The 15,037-nt window shown below is 38.1% G+C and overlaps 1 protein-coding gene across 4 annotated transcripts in view; it reads right to left on the bottom strand.

Moving 5' to 3' along the window:
- Positions 1-2,181: 2,181 nt before the first annotated feature.
- Positions 2,182-15,037, bottom strand: part of lysmd2 (LysM, putative peptidoglycan-binding, domain containing 2) — a 47,986-nt gene continuing 35,130 nt past the window's right edge. The window contains exons 3-4 of one of the 4 annotated variants that reach the window (XR_007265433.1): positions 5,821-6,353; positions 2,182-2,439 (exon numbers count right to left, since the gene is read on the bottom strand). Coding sequence is in view for 2 of the 4 variants with exons in the window: in XM_048616056.1 (XP_048472013.1) it covers positions 6,290-6,353 (64 nt within the window). In the remaining 2 variants the exon portion in view is untranslated. Of the gene's footprint in view, positions 6,354-15,037 lie in introns of all 4 variants that reach the window. The other 3 variants (XR_007265432.1, XM_048616056.1, XM_048616055.1) reach the window with 3 other exon arrangements.

Genomic DNA, 15,037 nt, shown 5'->3' with positions numbered 1-15,037 from the left:
GTTTACTCGGCTGAGTTTAACAGATAACCTAGTGGTAAATTAATAATATGCCTATGGGGTGCATTACAAATGTTCTTGGAAAAGTTAACACTAAAGCACATTATCACTACAATCAAAGAGGGCGATTTTCTTTGCATCTATTAGAACCAACCAGGGAGTGTATGACTTATTGGATATTCAAAATAAGTTTCTATTCCCATATCACGATTCTCTCTCTGGAATCAAGCAGTATTCTTCTGATTGACTAAATGAGATTTTTAATTAGAACCTGAGAGCAAACTGCAAGTGCCCAACTCCACACAAACTGTTTTAAAGAAATGTTTGAAAGGAACTGCATTCACAATAGGATTTCTTTGAAGTGTAACATGTTAACTAAAAACAATACGATATAGATTGGCCATTTTAAAAAATGTCCTTAGATATTACTTACGAGCTATAGATGTGATAGAGGTTAATGGAGGAATCCACAGCTCTATTACAATTACTTGAAGCCACAACATAAAAGTTACTTCTTTTTAAATTGTTTGTTCATACCAGATCTTGGAGCATCATCTCCCCCTCAATCAAATGAGCAGCTTCCAATTGAGTGAATAAGACAGTGTTGTGGAAAAAAAAGTGAGGAAATTATCCTGTCAGAAAACACCCACGATGCAAACAGCTTTTTGTACAACTAAGACAGCCTCTGCAACAATGAAATCTGCAGAGAAACATGCCCCAATAAAGATTTAGTATTGAGCACACATTCAAATCAGGAATATTAGATGGAATAAACAAAAATTGAGGCAATGTCATGCCACCAATCAAAGAAATTCAGTAAGAATACAAATATTTAGGAATTTATTGGACTTGATCAGAGGGAGAATAAAGGCAGAAACTTGGGCATGCATGTAGGGTGGAAGATTGGAGGCCAGCTAGAACTGCATTGGAATAGTCAAGTCCAGAAGTAACAGAGACACAAATTGGAGTTTCAGGAAGATGCCATTTATGACTTCAAAAAAGGCTGTTTCAGTTGTCTGGCAGGGACAAACATGATTAGAAGGATACAAATATGAAATTTCAGGAAAGACAGATACAGATTTGAGGTAAAACTATGAGAATGAACATCATTTTCTTCATCCATGTACCACGATGAATATTTTTAAAAAGTATTCTTCCTCTTGAAACCCTTCTGTTTATCTTTCTTTCAAAGCATTCATTTTGCTAACACTTAGCAGAACTGCTTAGAGAGTGTCTTATTTAATCCAAACATTAATCCAAACATTCCCCATAAATTGAGCATAATGAAAGTTAGAACCATGAACAAGTTCATAATCACTGCTCGTGGCTGAATTAGGTCATCACAATCCTGGCTTCAGAATTTGTCCAAGTTCACCAGATCAAAATCCTGGAACTCCCTCCCTTCCAGCACAGTGGGTCTACCTGGGGTACATGGGCTGCAGTGGTTGAAAAGGACAACTAGTCACCACTTTCTCAGGAGCAACTAGGGACTGGCAATAAATACCAGCCCAACAGTGACACCCACATCCCATGACTGAATAAAAAAATTCCTCAAAGGAGATTAATACCATTTCTTGCACTTAACCTAAAAAATTTTTTTCATCTCTGAAAACAATATTGAATGGGACACTTCAGCTGAACATATAGCTTTAAAAAGTGGGAAGACTATCTTCAGATAGGTAACACTGTGGCCCTAATCCAAATGGTTAAAAAACAAACAATTTTATATTCAGAATTCTCATGCTAGTTGCACTGTACTTTGTAAAATAAGGGAGCTTAGAACTCAATTTTAGCCTTTAAATATGCTAATAAATTAAAGTTAGTCAAACAGAATATCTTTAAAATGTGCATTCATATTCCTTTTACACAAAAGGACACAGACATATAATTTTTTAGTAATAGTCAACATACTTTCCTCAAAAGATAGCAAAACTTCAACACTTGTCCACATTTTTCTTAAAAATTAAATGTACATTTTAGCAACCAGTTGATAACGGGCTAGATATTTTACTTTTACAAACAGGTGCAAAACTCTTACTACATTATGTACATTACATGTACCCTTCCCTAATTTGCAAAGATGTTTGTATCTATGAAGAGCAAAATAGCACGTTACAAGTGGGAAAATTACAATAAATATTCAATTCTTCACAGGAAAAATATAAGCAACACACCTCGTCAGACTGAAGTTTAACAAAATCCATTTATTGCAGATCATCAAATGAAATATTAACAAGTGTTCAATGCCAGTACATTTAAAAAAAAATTTAAGGCCACAACATTGAAACACAAACAATTCATGCGCTAAAAAGTTCACTGCATCAGTTACTCCACTTGACTCTTCAGAATGAAGTCACAGATCTCCACATGTTCAGAATCATCATCTGTAAATGTATTCTTCCAAATCATATTTGTTCAAATTAGTTTCTGAAGCAAAACAATCTTCAGCGAATTTATGAACAGTCAGAGAAGGCAAGAAAAACAAAAAAAAATTAATACACTTTTAATAGCATAATATTTTCACAGAAATAAAAGGCATTTTGGATTTCTTTTCCATATATCCTCCCTCAAAAATTGAACATAAACAAATAAGATCATTACAGTTCTAAACCAGTTTAGTTTTGCAACAGTGCAGATTTTCAGACGCTCAAACATTTTTTTCAATCTTCCTTGATGTTAATTCTGGAGTTGAAAAACAACTGAACGTATTACGATGAAAATCAAACATTTCACCTGCCATTCACAAAAGAAAAGAGGCTGAGACTTGGGGAAATTAATATTTAAGAATCCACAGAGGAGGTATATTGTAAATTCTTCAATTTCATAACATGCGATTGTATTAATGATAGGCTCTTGAGAGTATGTTTAAAATAACCATCAGTAATCTTACAATATTGTGGCATTACGTTGTTAAAAATCATGGAAAGTCAGAATCTTTGGACAAAGATTGTTTTCAGATAAAATTATTAGTTAAAATGATATTTTAATACTGAATTTAAAAAATCTTTAACAGCGAGAGAAGTCCAGCAATTGGATACCTATAATAATTTCAAATCCAGCCCCTGAATTTGCCTGCTTAAATATCCTTAACAGTATATTTATAAATACAAAAGATCTTTATTTGGAAAAGTAAAATAGGATTTATCATAACCGAAAACACACAAAGGATATGTTTAAGAACCTGAATATCAAGGGAAAAAAAAACTTGTGACAAATAACAGTTTTGATGTGCAATGCTATCACATGAAAATACAATAACTCAAATCAAAAATCTCGGCAAAATTTTGTGTACAATAGGTACTCGATATACTTTCCTGTTGCTGATTAATAGCCCCACTGAAATGTCAACTTCACTTCCTCAGATAATCAATCCATTTGGACATTTCCAAAACCTTTTGTTTTAATTTGACTTCCAGCATTTACAGGTTTTCTTTTTGTTTCTATTTTCTATTGAGTATTTTACACATTCCTCACTAACTATACTTGTCAAAGATAAAATGTCAAAGATAAACTGCCTCCCTTTTATGGCTCACAGCAGTGAAATAGATATCACTAGGGAAAGAGTTTTACATATGAAAGGCAAACTGAAGTACTCTGGATATTCCTCACACAATATGTGCCATTTTCCCATTTTAATGTTTGAACTGTCATCAAAATATTGTCTAATATTTATGTATAAACGATACAAAACAAATATTCTGGACTGAAATTACCACAGCAAGGATCTGACTGAATCCTTGTCACTACTAAGTAATGCCTCCCACTCTGCATTCAGCAGTGACTAGAAATCTCATGTAGCGAATAGCACAGCAAACAGCTCTACCACGGAAAATGTCCAATCAATCAGAGTGAACAAACTGGGTGTGAAGGGACCTTAGCAAATATTCCCAGTTGTTCACAGCTTGGTGACAATCACCAGTACTCTTTGTAGATTGCCTATCCTTAAAACTAGTTTCCATTGTGCCTCTATTGTGCAGCTGCTTTGTTTGAAATCTAAGACCTGAACATTTCTCCCTTTTCTTAGCACATGTTGAGGTAACTATCTTTTGTTTTAAAATAGACTGCTCTCATGATAAAACAAGGGAAATAAAGTTAAATGCAGACTGCAGCTAAGAGGAGACTTAAACCTGGATTATGAGGTGATATCATTACAATTTTTTTGGTGTCATTTCAGTGGTGTGAATGCAGGAGCTCTATCACAGCATCTCACCATTTGCAGTGATAATGTGAAGAGCGTGCAAAAACTGACCTTTACTTTCCTTATTAATTGTCATAAGTAAGTTACCTTATAAAACAAGCACCAACTAGTTGCACTAGTTAAAAAAGGCAACTAGAAATTAGGTGAATCAGGAAAAAGGAAATAATAATAGCTTATGTGGGGATGAGCTTTAAAAAGGGATATTGTAGTTTTGTAACTGCTTATAAAGGTGTAACTGTAAATTAAGGAATCACTGAGTAATCCATCACAAATACGTGGCTAATCTTCATTGCACATTGCCACAATCTGCTCCAGGGAAACAACTGTACTCAATCTCTTTGGTACAACCAGATTCTGAACAGATATTACGAAGTTTGAGAAAGTGTTGCTTACATTATTTAATCCACTTTTCAATTCAGACATCAAAATATATAAAACTAGTCATCCATATCATTTTAGTGGCTGCACAATCCCATTATTTAAAAAAAAATGTATCTGCAATAGGATTTAGTACTCAGGAGCTGAACGAGTTGGTTAATTGAAATGTAAGACATGCCATTCAGTATTTTTCTGTTGCGATATACTGTATTCTTCTGGTGCCAATTGGTCGTCACAGCTTTGGTGATACAGTCTAAAGCCAGGTCACTACACAGGAACAAAGAAAACCGTGTGCTTTCCTTCCTCCTCACCTCAAATGAAGAATAGTTCCTTAACCAGTGCAACAAACTCATTTTCAGTGATAAAAATATATGCATGAGCATGGAAACAGAAGGAAGACCGGGGCACAGCAGACAGTACTGATGAATCAGAGTATGAAGCTTATGGGAAACCTGATTTTCTGGGGAGACGTTAAACTCGTCCACACCAGTTTGACATTCAGTCTTGTGAATTGGAGTGATCAAAAATTGCAGCCACCTGAGAGAATTCGAACAAACAGCTGCATTGCTCACAAAATACCGAAATGGTGGTACAAATCAACAACGTGAAATCATATCATTCTCACCACTGCAGTGATAAGACTAATTATTTACCCCTAATAACTCCCTACCTTTAACGTAAGTTTCCTTTATTCAATCAACCAGCTCCTTATTCAAGATGGCCACAATTCTCCTCTAATGGAAGGTATCGGTTCTATGGTTTATGATTTTGCCCATGCAATACCTTAACAGTGCAATAAGCTAGCTGCATTGATAAAACACTTCTAGTTATGTTTAGACTGACCACTTTGAAAGCAAATGCTTTAATGGGGCTTAGTGTGACATCTGTCCCTGCATACTAGGATTCTTCTTTCCAATAACAATGTTGTTAGACTTTTTAAAAGGATGACGTCCTGCGATTATCCTACTATCTTCATCCTAAATTGAGACTGTTACTTAGAACGACAGGTATTGTAAATTACCTTTGGTTTTAAATTGGATATTATGAACAAGTGACCTCTTCAACACAGCTATTATGTGTAAAACTACTCTGCATAATCATACATGAACGGGACTTCCACATAATTAGTTAGATGTGCGATCAGTCTCCATTCAGTCTCACTTTGTACAAAATCATAAGCCAAGGTCATATTTAGTTTGAATTTAATTAATTTCTGCAGAGCTCAGTCTCCAAGCAATTATACTTACCTCTGCCCAAACCCACTCGAGTGCCAAACAGTAGGAAAGCACAACAATTAATTCATGCAAGGTGTAGAAGGGACGACAGAGTTGCAATTGCTTTACACCTAATTTCAGTCCCATATCACAGCAGGTCCTCTGGATCAGGACTGCAACAAATAAGCACACACTGCTGTTGCAATATAGAAAAGGGGGAGAAAGCACAAGGTAACACAAAATTAACAGCGGCTCACACTGCACACTGAAGATGTTCAAGGTAAAATGCTGCCTTTCCCTTTTACCATATTCCAGTGCTCTGCTAAGGTATATAATTCCGTCGCATAGATTTTAAGCAAAAGGTAAAGCGAATTCCCCCTCCTCCAGAAACCTACAGATCACACAGTTTGTGCCAATGAAGTCAAAGTCTCCAACTCCGAAAACTTATGTGGAACAACATTGTATCACTTGCCGTCCAGTTGGTCTGGATTCTGTTCTGTATTTAGTGGTGACTCTGGTACGAGGATTCTGCATAAGAATAATCTTTGTACGTCGCATCACCAGTTCTGTTGAAAGTAAAGAACTTAATTATTACATCACAGAGATTCATAAATTGTTCTCCTTAAAATTTTAAAAATGATCTTTTATTTTTATATTTCTCTTCAAATATCTCACTGTCATGACCCCAGCCTTTGCTAATAGTGGTCAAGCTAGATCCCAGAGTGAAACATGGCTTGACGGATCATAAGTTGTATTTTTGCAGTTTGGTTACTGGGTGGTCAGTCAGTGAACATATTTACATGGGACAGCCAATGTTCTTTTAACACAAGAACACAAGTTTTTTTTACGCAAAAATAAAGAAAAAATGTAGATTATGGTACAATTTAGAAAGCCTTTAATATAAGCAAATTCAACCCTTTTCCAACCATATAGGAGGATGTGGTGGCATCGTGGTAATGTTGCTGGACCAGTGATTCAGAACACTAAAGTTCCAGGGACATAGGCTTGAATCACACCATGGCAGATGACAAAATTTGAATTCCATAAAAATCTGGTACCAAATTCAAGCTAGCAGCAAACATATGACCACTATCAATTATCATTAAAACCCACCTGGTTCACCAACGTCTCTCAGGGAGTGAAATCTGTCATTCTTACCTTGTCTGATTTATGTGACCACAGACTCTCAGCAATGTGGTTTAATTTTAACTGTCTTCTGGGCAATAAATGCTAGTTCAGTCTGCAATGCTCACATCCCATGAATAAATAATAAAAAAATCCTTTACAGTCACTCAATCCCAGTGAAATATCACTCCTAGCTGAGTGCCTTAATTTCTTACTCAAATTACTCTTTTCCAGCCAGTTTCTTTGGATCGCTGAAGCACTTAAGACTTACTTCTGATGGCCTGGATTCTTCTTTCCAACACACTCCGCCTGGAGACTTCCACAAACAAAGAAAACACACTTCTTTTAGGATATGTCCTCCTTTTCTCAACTCAGCCTACTAGTGGCCCATGATCATCTGCTTCTGTATCATAAAACCTTGTAAACATTCAGCAATTAACTCCCCAGTAAGCTGACTGAGTCATTTACCTTAAGTCGCACGCTTTCTTGGAAAAGCTGTCTTTAGTTCACTGCTCAGAATTACTTTCTGACCTTTTGTGAAAATGACCTTTTTACAACGACTCAAGACTACAATCTAATTTTCCTCCACTTTTGAATCCAAGTTCAGAAATAATACATCACAGCTTTGTTTCTGAACAGTGTAAATCAAGAAATAAAAATCAAGTGCTGGAGAATCTCAGCAACTGAAGCAGCCCATGTCCAAATGCTGTAGGACCTGCACAATACCCATGCTTGGGCTGGCAAGTGGAAAGTAACACTATGCTATATAAAATTAAGGCAGTGACTGCAACAAAGGGAATTCAACTATCATTCCCTGACATTTTATGGTGTTACCATCACTGAATCCCCCACAATTAACATCCTGAAGGTTACCACTGACGAGAAACTGAACTGGACTCGTATAAAAACAACAGCTACAGGTCAGACATTAGGTGTCCAGCAGCGAGTAACTCATATCCTGACTCCCCAAAACCTGTTCACCATCTACATGGCACATGTCAGGAGTGTGACGGAATACTCTCCACACTTGCCTGGATGGATGCAGCTCCAACAACACTCAAGAAGCTTGACATCATTCAGGCCAAAGCAGCCTGCTTCAATGGTACCACATTAAAAAACATTCACTCCTTCCACCCTCAACACTGAGTAGCAGCAGTGTTTCCCATCTACAAGATGCACTTCAGAAATTCACCAAAGCTCCTTAAACAGCACCTTCCAAACCCACAAGCACTTCCATATAGAAGGCCAAGGGCAGCAGATAAGTGGAACACCACCATCACCTACATACTTCCCTCCAAGCAAGTCATCATCCTGACTTGGAAATACAATGCTGCTCCTTCAGTGTCATTGGGTCAAAATCCTGGAACTCCCTCCTTAATGGCATCGTGGACTACCTATAGCACGCAGACTGCAGCAGTTCATTACTTTTTCAAGGGAAACTCGAGATTAGCAATAAAACACTGGCCCGGCCAGTGACACTCTCATTCTATGAGTAAATTTAAAAATAAGTCTGATAGCATCTGTGGAGACAGAAACAGGGGCAACATTTTGAGTTCAAAATGACTTTGGTTCTGTACATTTCAGATACAGCCATTGCTACTTAGATAAATGCAGCAAGCAACTAAAACACATTTTAACAGTACATGAAATGAATGAACATATCATTTGTTCTTAGTTTGTTACCTTATTTGAGAAAGGAATGGCATTCAGTTAATGGGAGAACTTCCCATTCTTCAAATAGTGTCATGGAAATAGATGTCTGATTGGAAAGGATATGTCCAACAACGCAGCACTCCTTCAGCTGAGCTTATGCTCTTAAATCTGCCGTGTCAGCTTGCAGCTACGCCTTTCTGACACAATAGTGGGCATTAACAACTAAGCTAATCTGCAACATGAGCCATGTTGATATGCAGTAAAAACTCTTTAAAAGTTCCAGAATTAACGAATCATACCAAATGGCAGATAGCTGCAGATCACAGATTAAAATTGTGGTAAATTTTATTCTTTGGGTGGTACAGTGAGAACACTATCCAGAGAAAATGCGGTTATCTCTGTCTGTTCCCTTAAGTTCAAAATTTAAGTCACGTCTCATGGGAAGCACTGCACAGAGCCTAGGGGGAAAGGGGGCTGAAATTTCTACAATCAACACTTTTAGTGCTAACTTGGCATGAGTATAGAATAGAAAATTCTACTCATCAGGCCATGAAAACGCTACAGTAATCACAAACTATTCAAATGTATAAAGGACCACCTCTTTAGACATTTAATCTGCTACAGATAATGATTTAGATTCCTGTAATGGTTTGACATTGAAGATAGAATGGATCATCAGGAGGAAGGAAACAGCAGCTTAAAATTGGCATAAGCAAGAAAGGGAAAATGCAGTTGTAATAAATGTCTTTTGCAGACTCTTGGAAGCAGCATGTGTCAGAGCTGTAGGAATTTTGAAAGTGATCATGAGTAGAAATGTAATCACTCATGACAGAACAGAGAAAATGAGGAACAAACACTAAACTTACAAACTAATCAGAATACTGTTTTTGACCAATACTCATTAAATGTAAAAACTTTTTTGCTTCAGCACAATGTGCTAGCAAGTTCTCACAGGCCAGAAGCGTGATTGCCCGTATAACTTCACTGGTGGACAAATATTACCCTCTCATACACAAGGTGTCAATTCTGGTATATAAATACTTTTGTTGGAAGTAATCAAGACCAATGAATGAACACAACCCACCTTTAATTAATTGTATGTTGATTGGATCCTCACGTGCATTATGTAACAGTAAATTAAATAGTAATTGATTTCATACAGACTTAGACAATGTCCCATGTCCAGAGGTGAGAGAGACAGGCCAAGTAGCATGTTTGTCCTGGTACAGGTCACTAAACTCAACCAGAACTTATAGCCAGCATGGCCAACAAGGAGATTCCCCACTCTTACTGCCTGGGACATAATAGAGGATTTACAGGTTGACAGTCAACCTGTTTGGCCATATTATGAACACACCCTTCTTTTGGTCATCAAGTCCTGAAGTGAAACTCAAAGTCAGAGCTTCTGGTTCAGATGTAGGGATGCTAACCACAGTGTTTTCATACGTTACGGGTGAATTTGAATTTGCAGGGGCTGTTTGTGGGAAAAATATCCTTGGCAATGGTAATTAGCCATTGCCCAAGAAAGACCAAAGGCACCATTAAAAAAAGTCACAGATTACATAATCGCGTGAAGGGCAATACTCCCCAAGTGTGCTGAAAGACTATGAAGTGATAAACAGCATCACTTTCTAAGATGTGACAACGCAATCAAACAGACAATGGCAGTACAGCCTCTTATTTTGTGAGCAAATGAAAAGCTTTAGGTCCAAAAAAATTAGGATCTTACTCAGATTCATACAGCATAAAAGGAAAAGTCCAGCCTCATACCTTTCAACATGTAGGAGGCTCTCACTCCCTCATTCCCATCCATCAACCACAGATCCACAGTTCTACTCCCACCATGGCGGGTCTTTGCAGTGGTTGCGAGCAGAGGCCCTTAAATGACCACTTAAGGGCCTTAATTGCTGGAGAATCAAAGCAGTGCCAATGGCAAAAGGGGCCTATAGTCCAGAAGATCTAGGTTCAGGACACCCTGTCCTGGAGGTGCTTTATAGCATGACTGAACAATTTGATTAAAAAAAAACCCAATGAACATTTTTGTCCAACATATAATTGGTGAGGAAGCAAGTCAGCTCCAGAGAGAAACCGTCCCTCTTATCACCACCTCTAGGGAGGAGGAAAGTTTCACTTTTTTTAAAAAAAAAGTTTTACCACATCCATCTGTTGTTCACTTCCTTAATGCAGTAAAACATTTCAAGGTGGTTCACTGGGGCCCAATCCATCAAAACTTGACAGGGAGTCAAACGAGGAGACATTAGGACAGATGACAGAGGTGGATTTAAGAAAAATCTTATAGAAAAGGAATTCCAGAGCTTAGGCCTAAATGGTTGGAGGAACACAGTTCTCAGAGCTATATAGCAGAAGAAAGTTATACATATGGGAAAAAGAAAATTGAACATACAGATAGCATTCCTCCTATTCCAAGTAAACCGAACTGAGAAGATCTTATGCTATTAGGCAGAGGAGATGCTACAAACATAATGAAAATTAGATTGTACAAAGTAGTTGGTGTTTCCCATAATGAAGTGTCTCCTGGAAATAACATCAAATCACGTTCTCCCTGAAGCATTTCAATTTCCAAGAAAAATGTTTTAAAAGTCACATCAGATAAAGCTCTCTAAAAGACTTGCATGTTAATAGCTAGTTTAGCTTCAAAGCCTTTTATACCCACAGCTCTGATTTAATTTAGCAGCGTGCTCATTCTAGCTAGGAATGAAAAGCACATGGCAAACTGAAAATCAATCTGACAAAAGGTTCACAATTTCCTTTGTTCAAGCAACTATGCATTCCCAACATGGAGTTTCTAACAGTGAAATGAATTTTTGATTCCATTCATCAAGGTGGCAAGTGGGACTCTGTTCCACTTTTGGCTCCGCACAAGTCATTAATTAGTCACAAGATGGGGAAAAATGACCAGAACCGTAGATGCTTTGAACAGACAGACAATATATAAAATAAGAATTACAATTAGGTTTTATTGTCACAGGTACTCAAGTACAGGGATACACGAGTACAGTGAAAAGTGTACAAAATTTCCATTTCTGGCACCAGAGTAATAAAAGGATACATTCGTATGTTGTATCAAGTTGGTTAACCAGATGTCTCAAAAGCAGTAGGATAAGTTATGAAACAGTGTAACAAATGGTATAAATACTGACTCATACCGTCTCTAATGTATACTTGTTTACACAACACATCAGTTAAGTGAATAAAACAAACTGGATGCAAGTATTAATTTTAAATTATGTTGATGCTCAAAGTTTAACTATGTCATCTTGAAAGATGAAAAGAAAATCTGCGATAAACTATAAAATGAGAAAGTATTGCACAGTCCATCAAGCTCCTTTCTGCCATAGATGGCACGTGATTTTACCATATTAATAGATTTAACCTCTTAAGTCAAATGGAAATTCTCCCCAGTTCCTGAAATGAGAGACATTCCCAAACACATCAGTCAGTTCCGGCCAGGACCATTTAGTAGTTAACTCAACCAGGGCCCTAACAGCAAAATTTGTGCTTATATGAAGAACATTAGCTTTTCCAAAATGTGCACTGTGGAGTGTTGTCGAACAGACAGATCTGGGGTGCAGGAACATGGTTCCTTGGAAGTACCATCCCTGGTAGACAGGGTGGTGAAGACAACATCTGGCATGCTTGCCTTCATCGATCAGAGGACTGAGTACAGGAGTTGGGACATCATGTTATGGATATACAAGACATTGCTGAGGCTACATTTGGAGTAGTGCTTACAATTCTGGTTGCCACGCTATAGGACGGGTGTTATTATATGGGAAGGATGCAAAAAATGATTTACAAGGCTGTTACCAAGATTGGAAGGTTTGAGCTATAAGAAGAGGCTTGCTAGGTGGGGACTTGTTTCACTGGAGCATAGGAGGCCAAGTGCTGACCTTATACAGGTTTATAAAGTCATGAGGGGCATAGATAAGTTAAATAGCCAATGTCTTTTTCCTAGGATAGGAGAATCCAAAACAGAAGGCATAGGTTTGGGATGAGGGGGAAAAATTTAAAAGCGGCCTGACGGGCAACTTTCTCATGCAGAGAGTGGTGCATATATGGAAACACCTGCTAGAGAAAGTGGTAGATGTGGGTACAATTAAAACATTGAAAAGATATTTGGGCAGGTACATGGATAGGAAAGGTTGAGAGAGATATTGGCCAAATGCAGGCAAATGGGACTAGTTCAGCTTAGGAAACCTGGTCAGCATGGACGAGTTGGACTGAAGCGTGTGTTTCTATGCTGTTTTACTCTATTACTCTAATAGATTTTTTTTGCCTCTTTCTAATCAAGAAAAACATCAACTTGGTTGATTGGAAAGGGAATTATGGGATGCCACAGAGGCAAGCTATGACAGTATTTGCATTTCTACAGGTGAGGTTGCTCAGCAGTTGTGCAAACCTAATGTAATCAAACCTTGTCAACTGTACAAAAAGCAGGATTGCCCAAGGATAGTCCAGCAGTGAGAGAGAAAACAGAGCACTCCAGCATAACTCTTGCAGAAATGATTCAATACATGGGACTGAAGAAAGGCAGACGTTTTTATCCTATTGTTACACAAATGATGTTGTGAGCAACTCAAGAACCTACATACCAGAGAATGTTCATACTGGGTAAAGTTATTAAAAATGCCATGGTGCACTTGAAAATTAATAAAATCATAGAAGATAGCAAAATAGGTTAATGAAGGGCAAGTCTTGGCCTGTTTATTTAAGGATGCAATAAGCAGGCTGGTAGAAAGTGAACTAGATGGACTGTGATCTTTTTAGATCCCAGCAGTTCTTATGTTCAGAGGCTACAAAATAAACTTTGAAAGGCTGTCCTCCCAGAAGGGAATCCCAGACATAGCGCAGATCAGATAATCAGCTTGCCAGATCCCACTTTGCTGATTATAGAATTGAGAGCACAACAAACTTGGTTTACAGGTCTCTGAGTGAGCGATGCTGTGTAAATTTTGTTTTCATGTCCTTGCAAAAGCAAATATCCACAGCTTCTGTCACCATTCGACTATACTAAAATACAAATGCACTCTGTTTTTCATGGAAAGGTTTGTTTCTGAAATTAATGCTTTTTCATGTATTTAAAAAATCCACATGACCAGTATTACAGATTTTCCACAACAACAGAAAAAAAAAATCAATCCAAACAAGGTTGCAGTAAGGTTTTTGTTGGCTAGCTGAAAAATAAACATGTAAAAAATCCTATGCAATTTTGTTTTAAAAACATAAAAGCTTTATAGATGAGACCAAAGCCTTCAGACTTTGACAGAAGATCAAAACAAAATTTCCATTTTTTCTATCAAGTAGTTCATATTTTGTTTGCTTTTCTTTTAAAATAACTGTGTCCCCAGTAAAATATAAAGGAATTAATAAGAACTCAGCTTTCCATCCAAGTACAGTTTTAAAAACTTAATCTTTTCCTCAACTCCATACTTGAATCCCTCCAATCAGCTTTCCACATCTACACAGCAAGACGACAGCCTTAATCAAAACTCAAAACGAATGACTTGGACATTGTGATAGTGGCCATCTCAAATTTCCCTAACCTCTCTGGCAAGACTGATCAAGAACATTCTCCAATGCCTTGCTAAATTGACCAGCACAGTAAGATGCAACCTTTGCCCATCTGGTTGTATCCATAACTTTCCCCACTAATTAAGTTAAAAATTGTCTCCCGTGCTTACAATATTTCATGGCCTCAGCCCAGAATACTTTCAATCTCCTCCAGCCCTACCTCACTCAAGGAAAGTTCTATGCTCCAGCAGTCTGGCCTTTGGGTGTTTCACCATCTCTCTTAACCCTGAAACCAACAGCCATGGCTTCAGCCTCGTAAACTTCAACTCCAGAAGGCTATCCTCGTTTCCACCTGCATTCAAGGCCATCCTTAAAATCTTAGGTTGTCCCATCTCTAACTATATGCCTATGAATTGCCTTCAGACTTTGCTATAATTCACAACATTCAATATGCAGGAGCAGAGCATCTGTAAGCTTCACTTTGTAAAGCGTGCCTTGAGCCATTTGTACTCCAGTGGGAGGCACAGTACTAGTGTTGTGATAACAGCTGTACCATCTAACATTAAATCCAGGGCTGGATGAACACAGCAGGCCAAACAGCATCATAGGAGCAGAGAGGCTGACGTTTCGGGCCTAGACCCTTCATCAGAAAAGGGGGAGGGGAAGGGGGTTTTGAAATAAATAGGGAGAGAGTGGGAGGCGGATAGAAGAGGGATAGAGGAGAGGATAGGTGGAGAGGAAACAAACAGGTCGAAGAGGCGGGGATGGGGCCAGGAAAGGTGAGTGTAGGTAGGGAGTTAGGAAGGGGATAGGTCAGTCCAGGGAGGACGGACAGGTCAAGGGGGCGGGATGAGGTTGGTCGGTAGGAGATGGAGGTGCGGCTTGAGGTGGGAGGAGGGGATAGGTGGGAGGAAGAACAGGTTAGGGAGGCAGGGACGAG

This window comes from Rhincodon typus, chromosome 33 (assembly GCF_021869965.1).
Source record: "Rhincodon typus isolate 14 chromosome 33, sRhiTyp1.1, whole genome shotgun sequence".
Lineage (NCBI taxonomy): Eukaryota > Metazoa > Chordata > Chondrichthyes > Orectolobiformes > Rhincodontidae > Rhincodon > Rhincodon typus.
The sequence above is the reverse complement of the archived record's forward strand: the minus strand, read 5'-3'. Positions and strand labels throughout refer to the sequence as shown.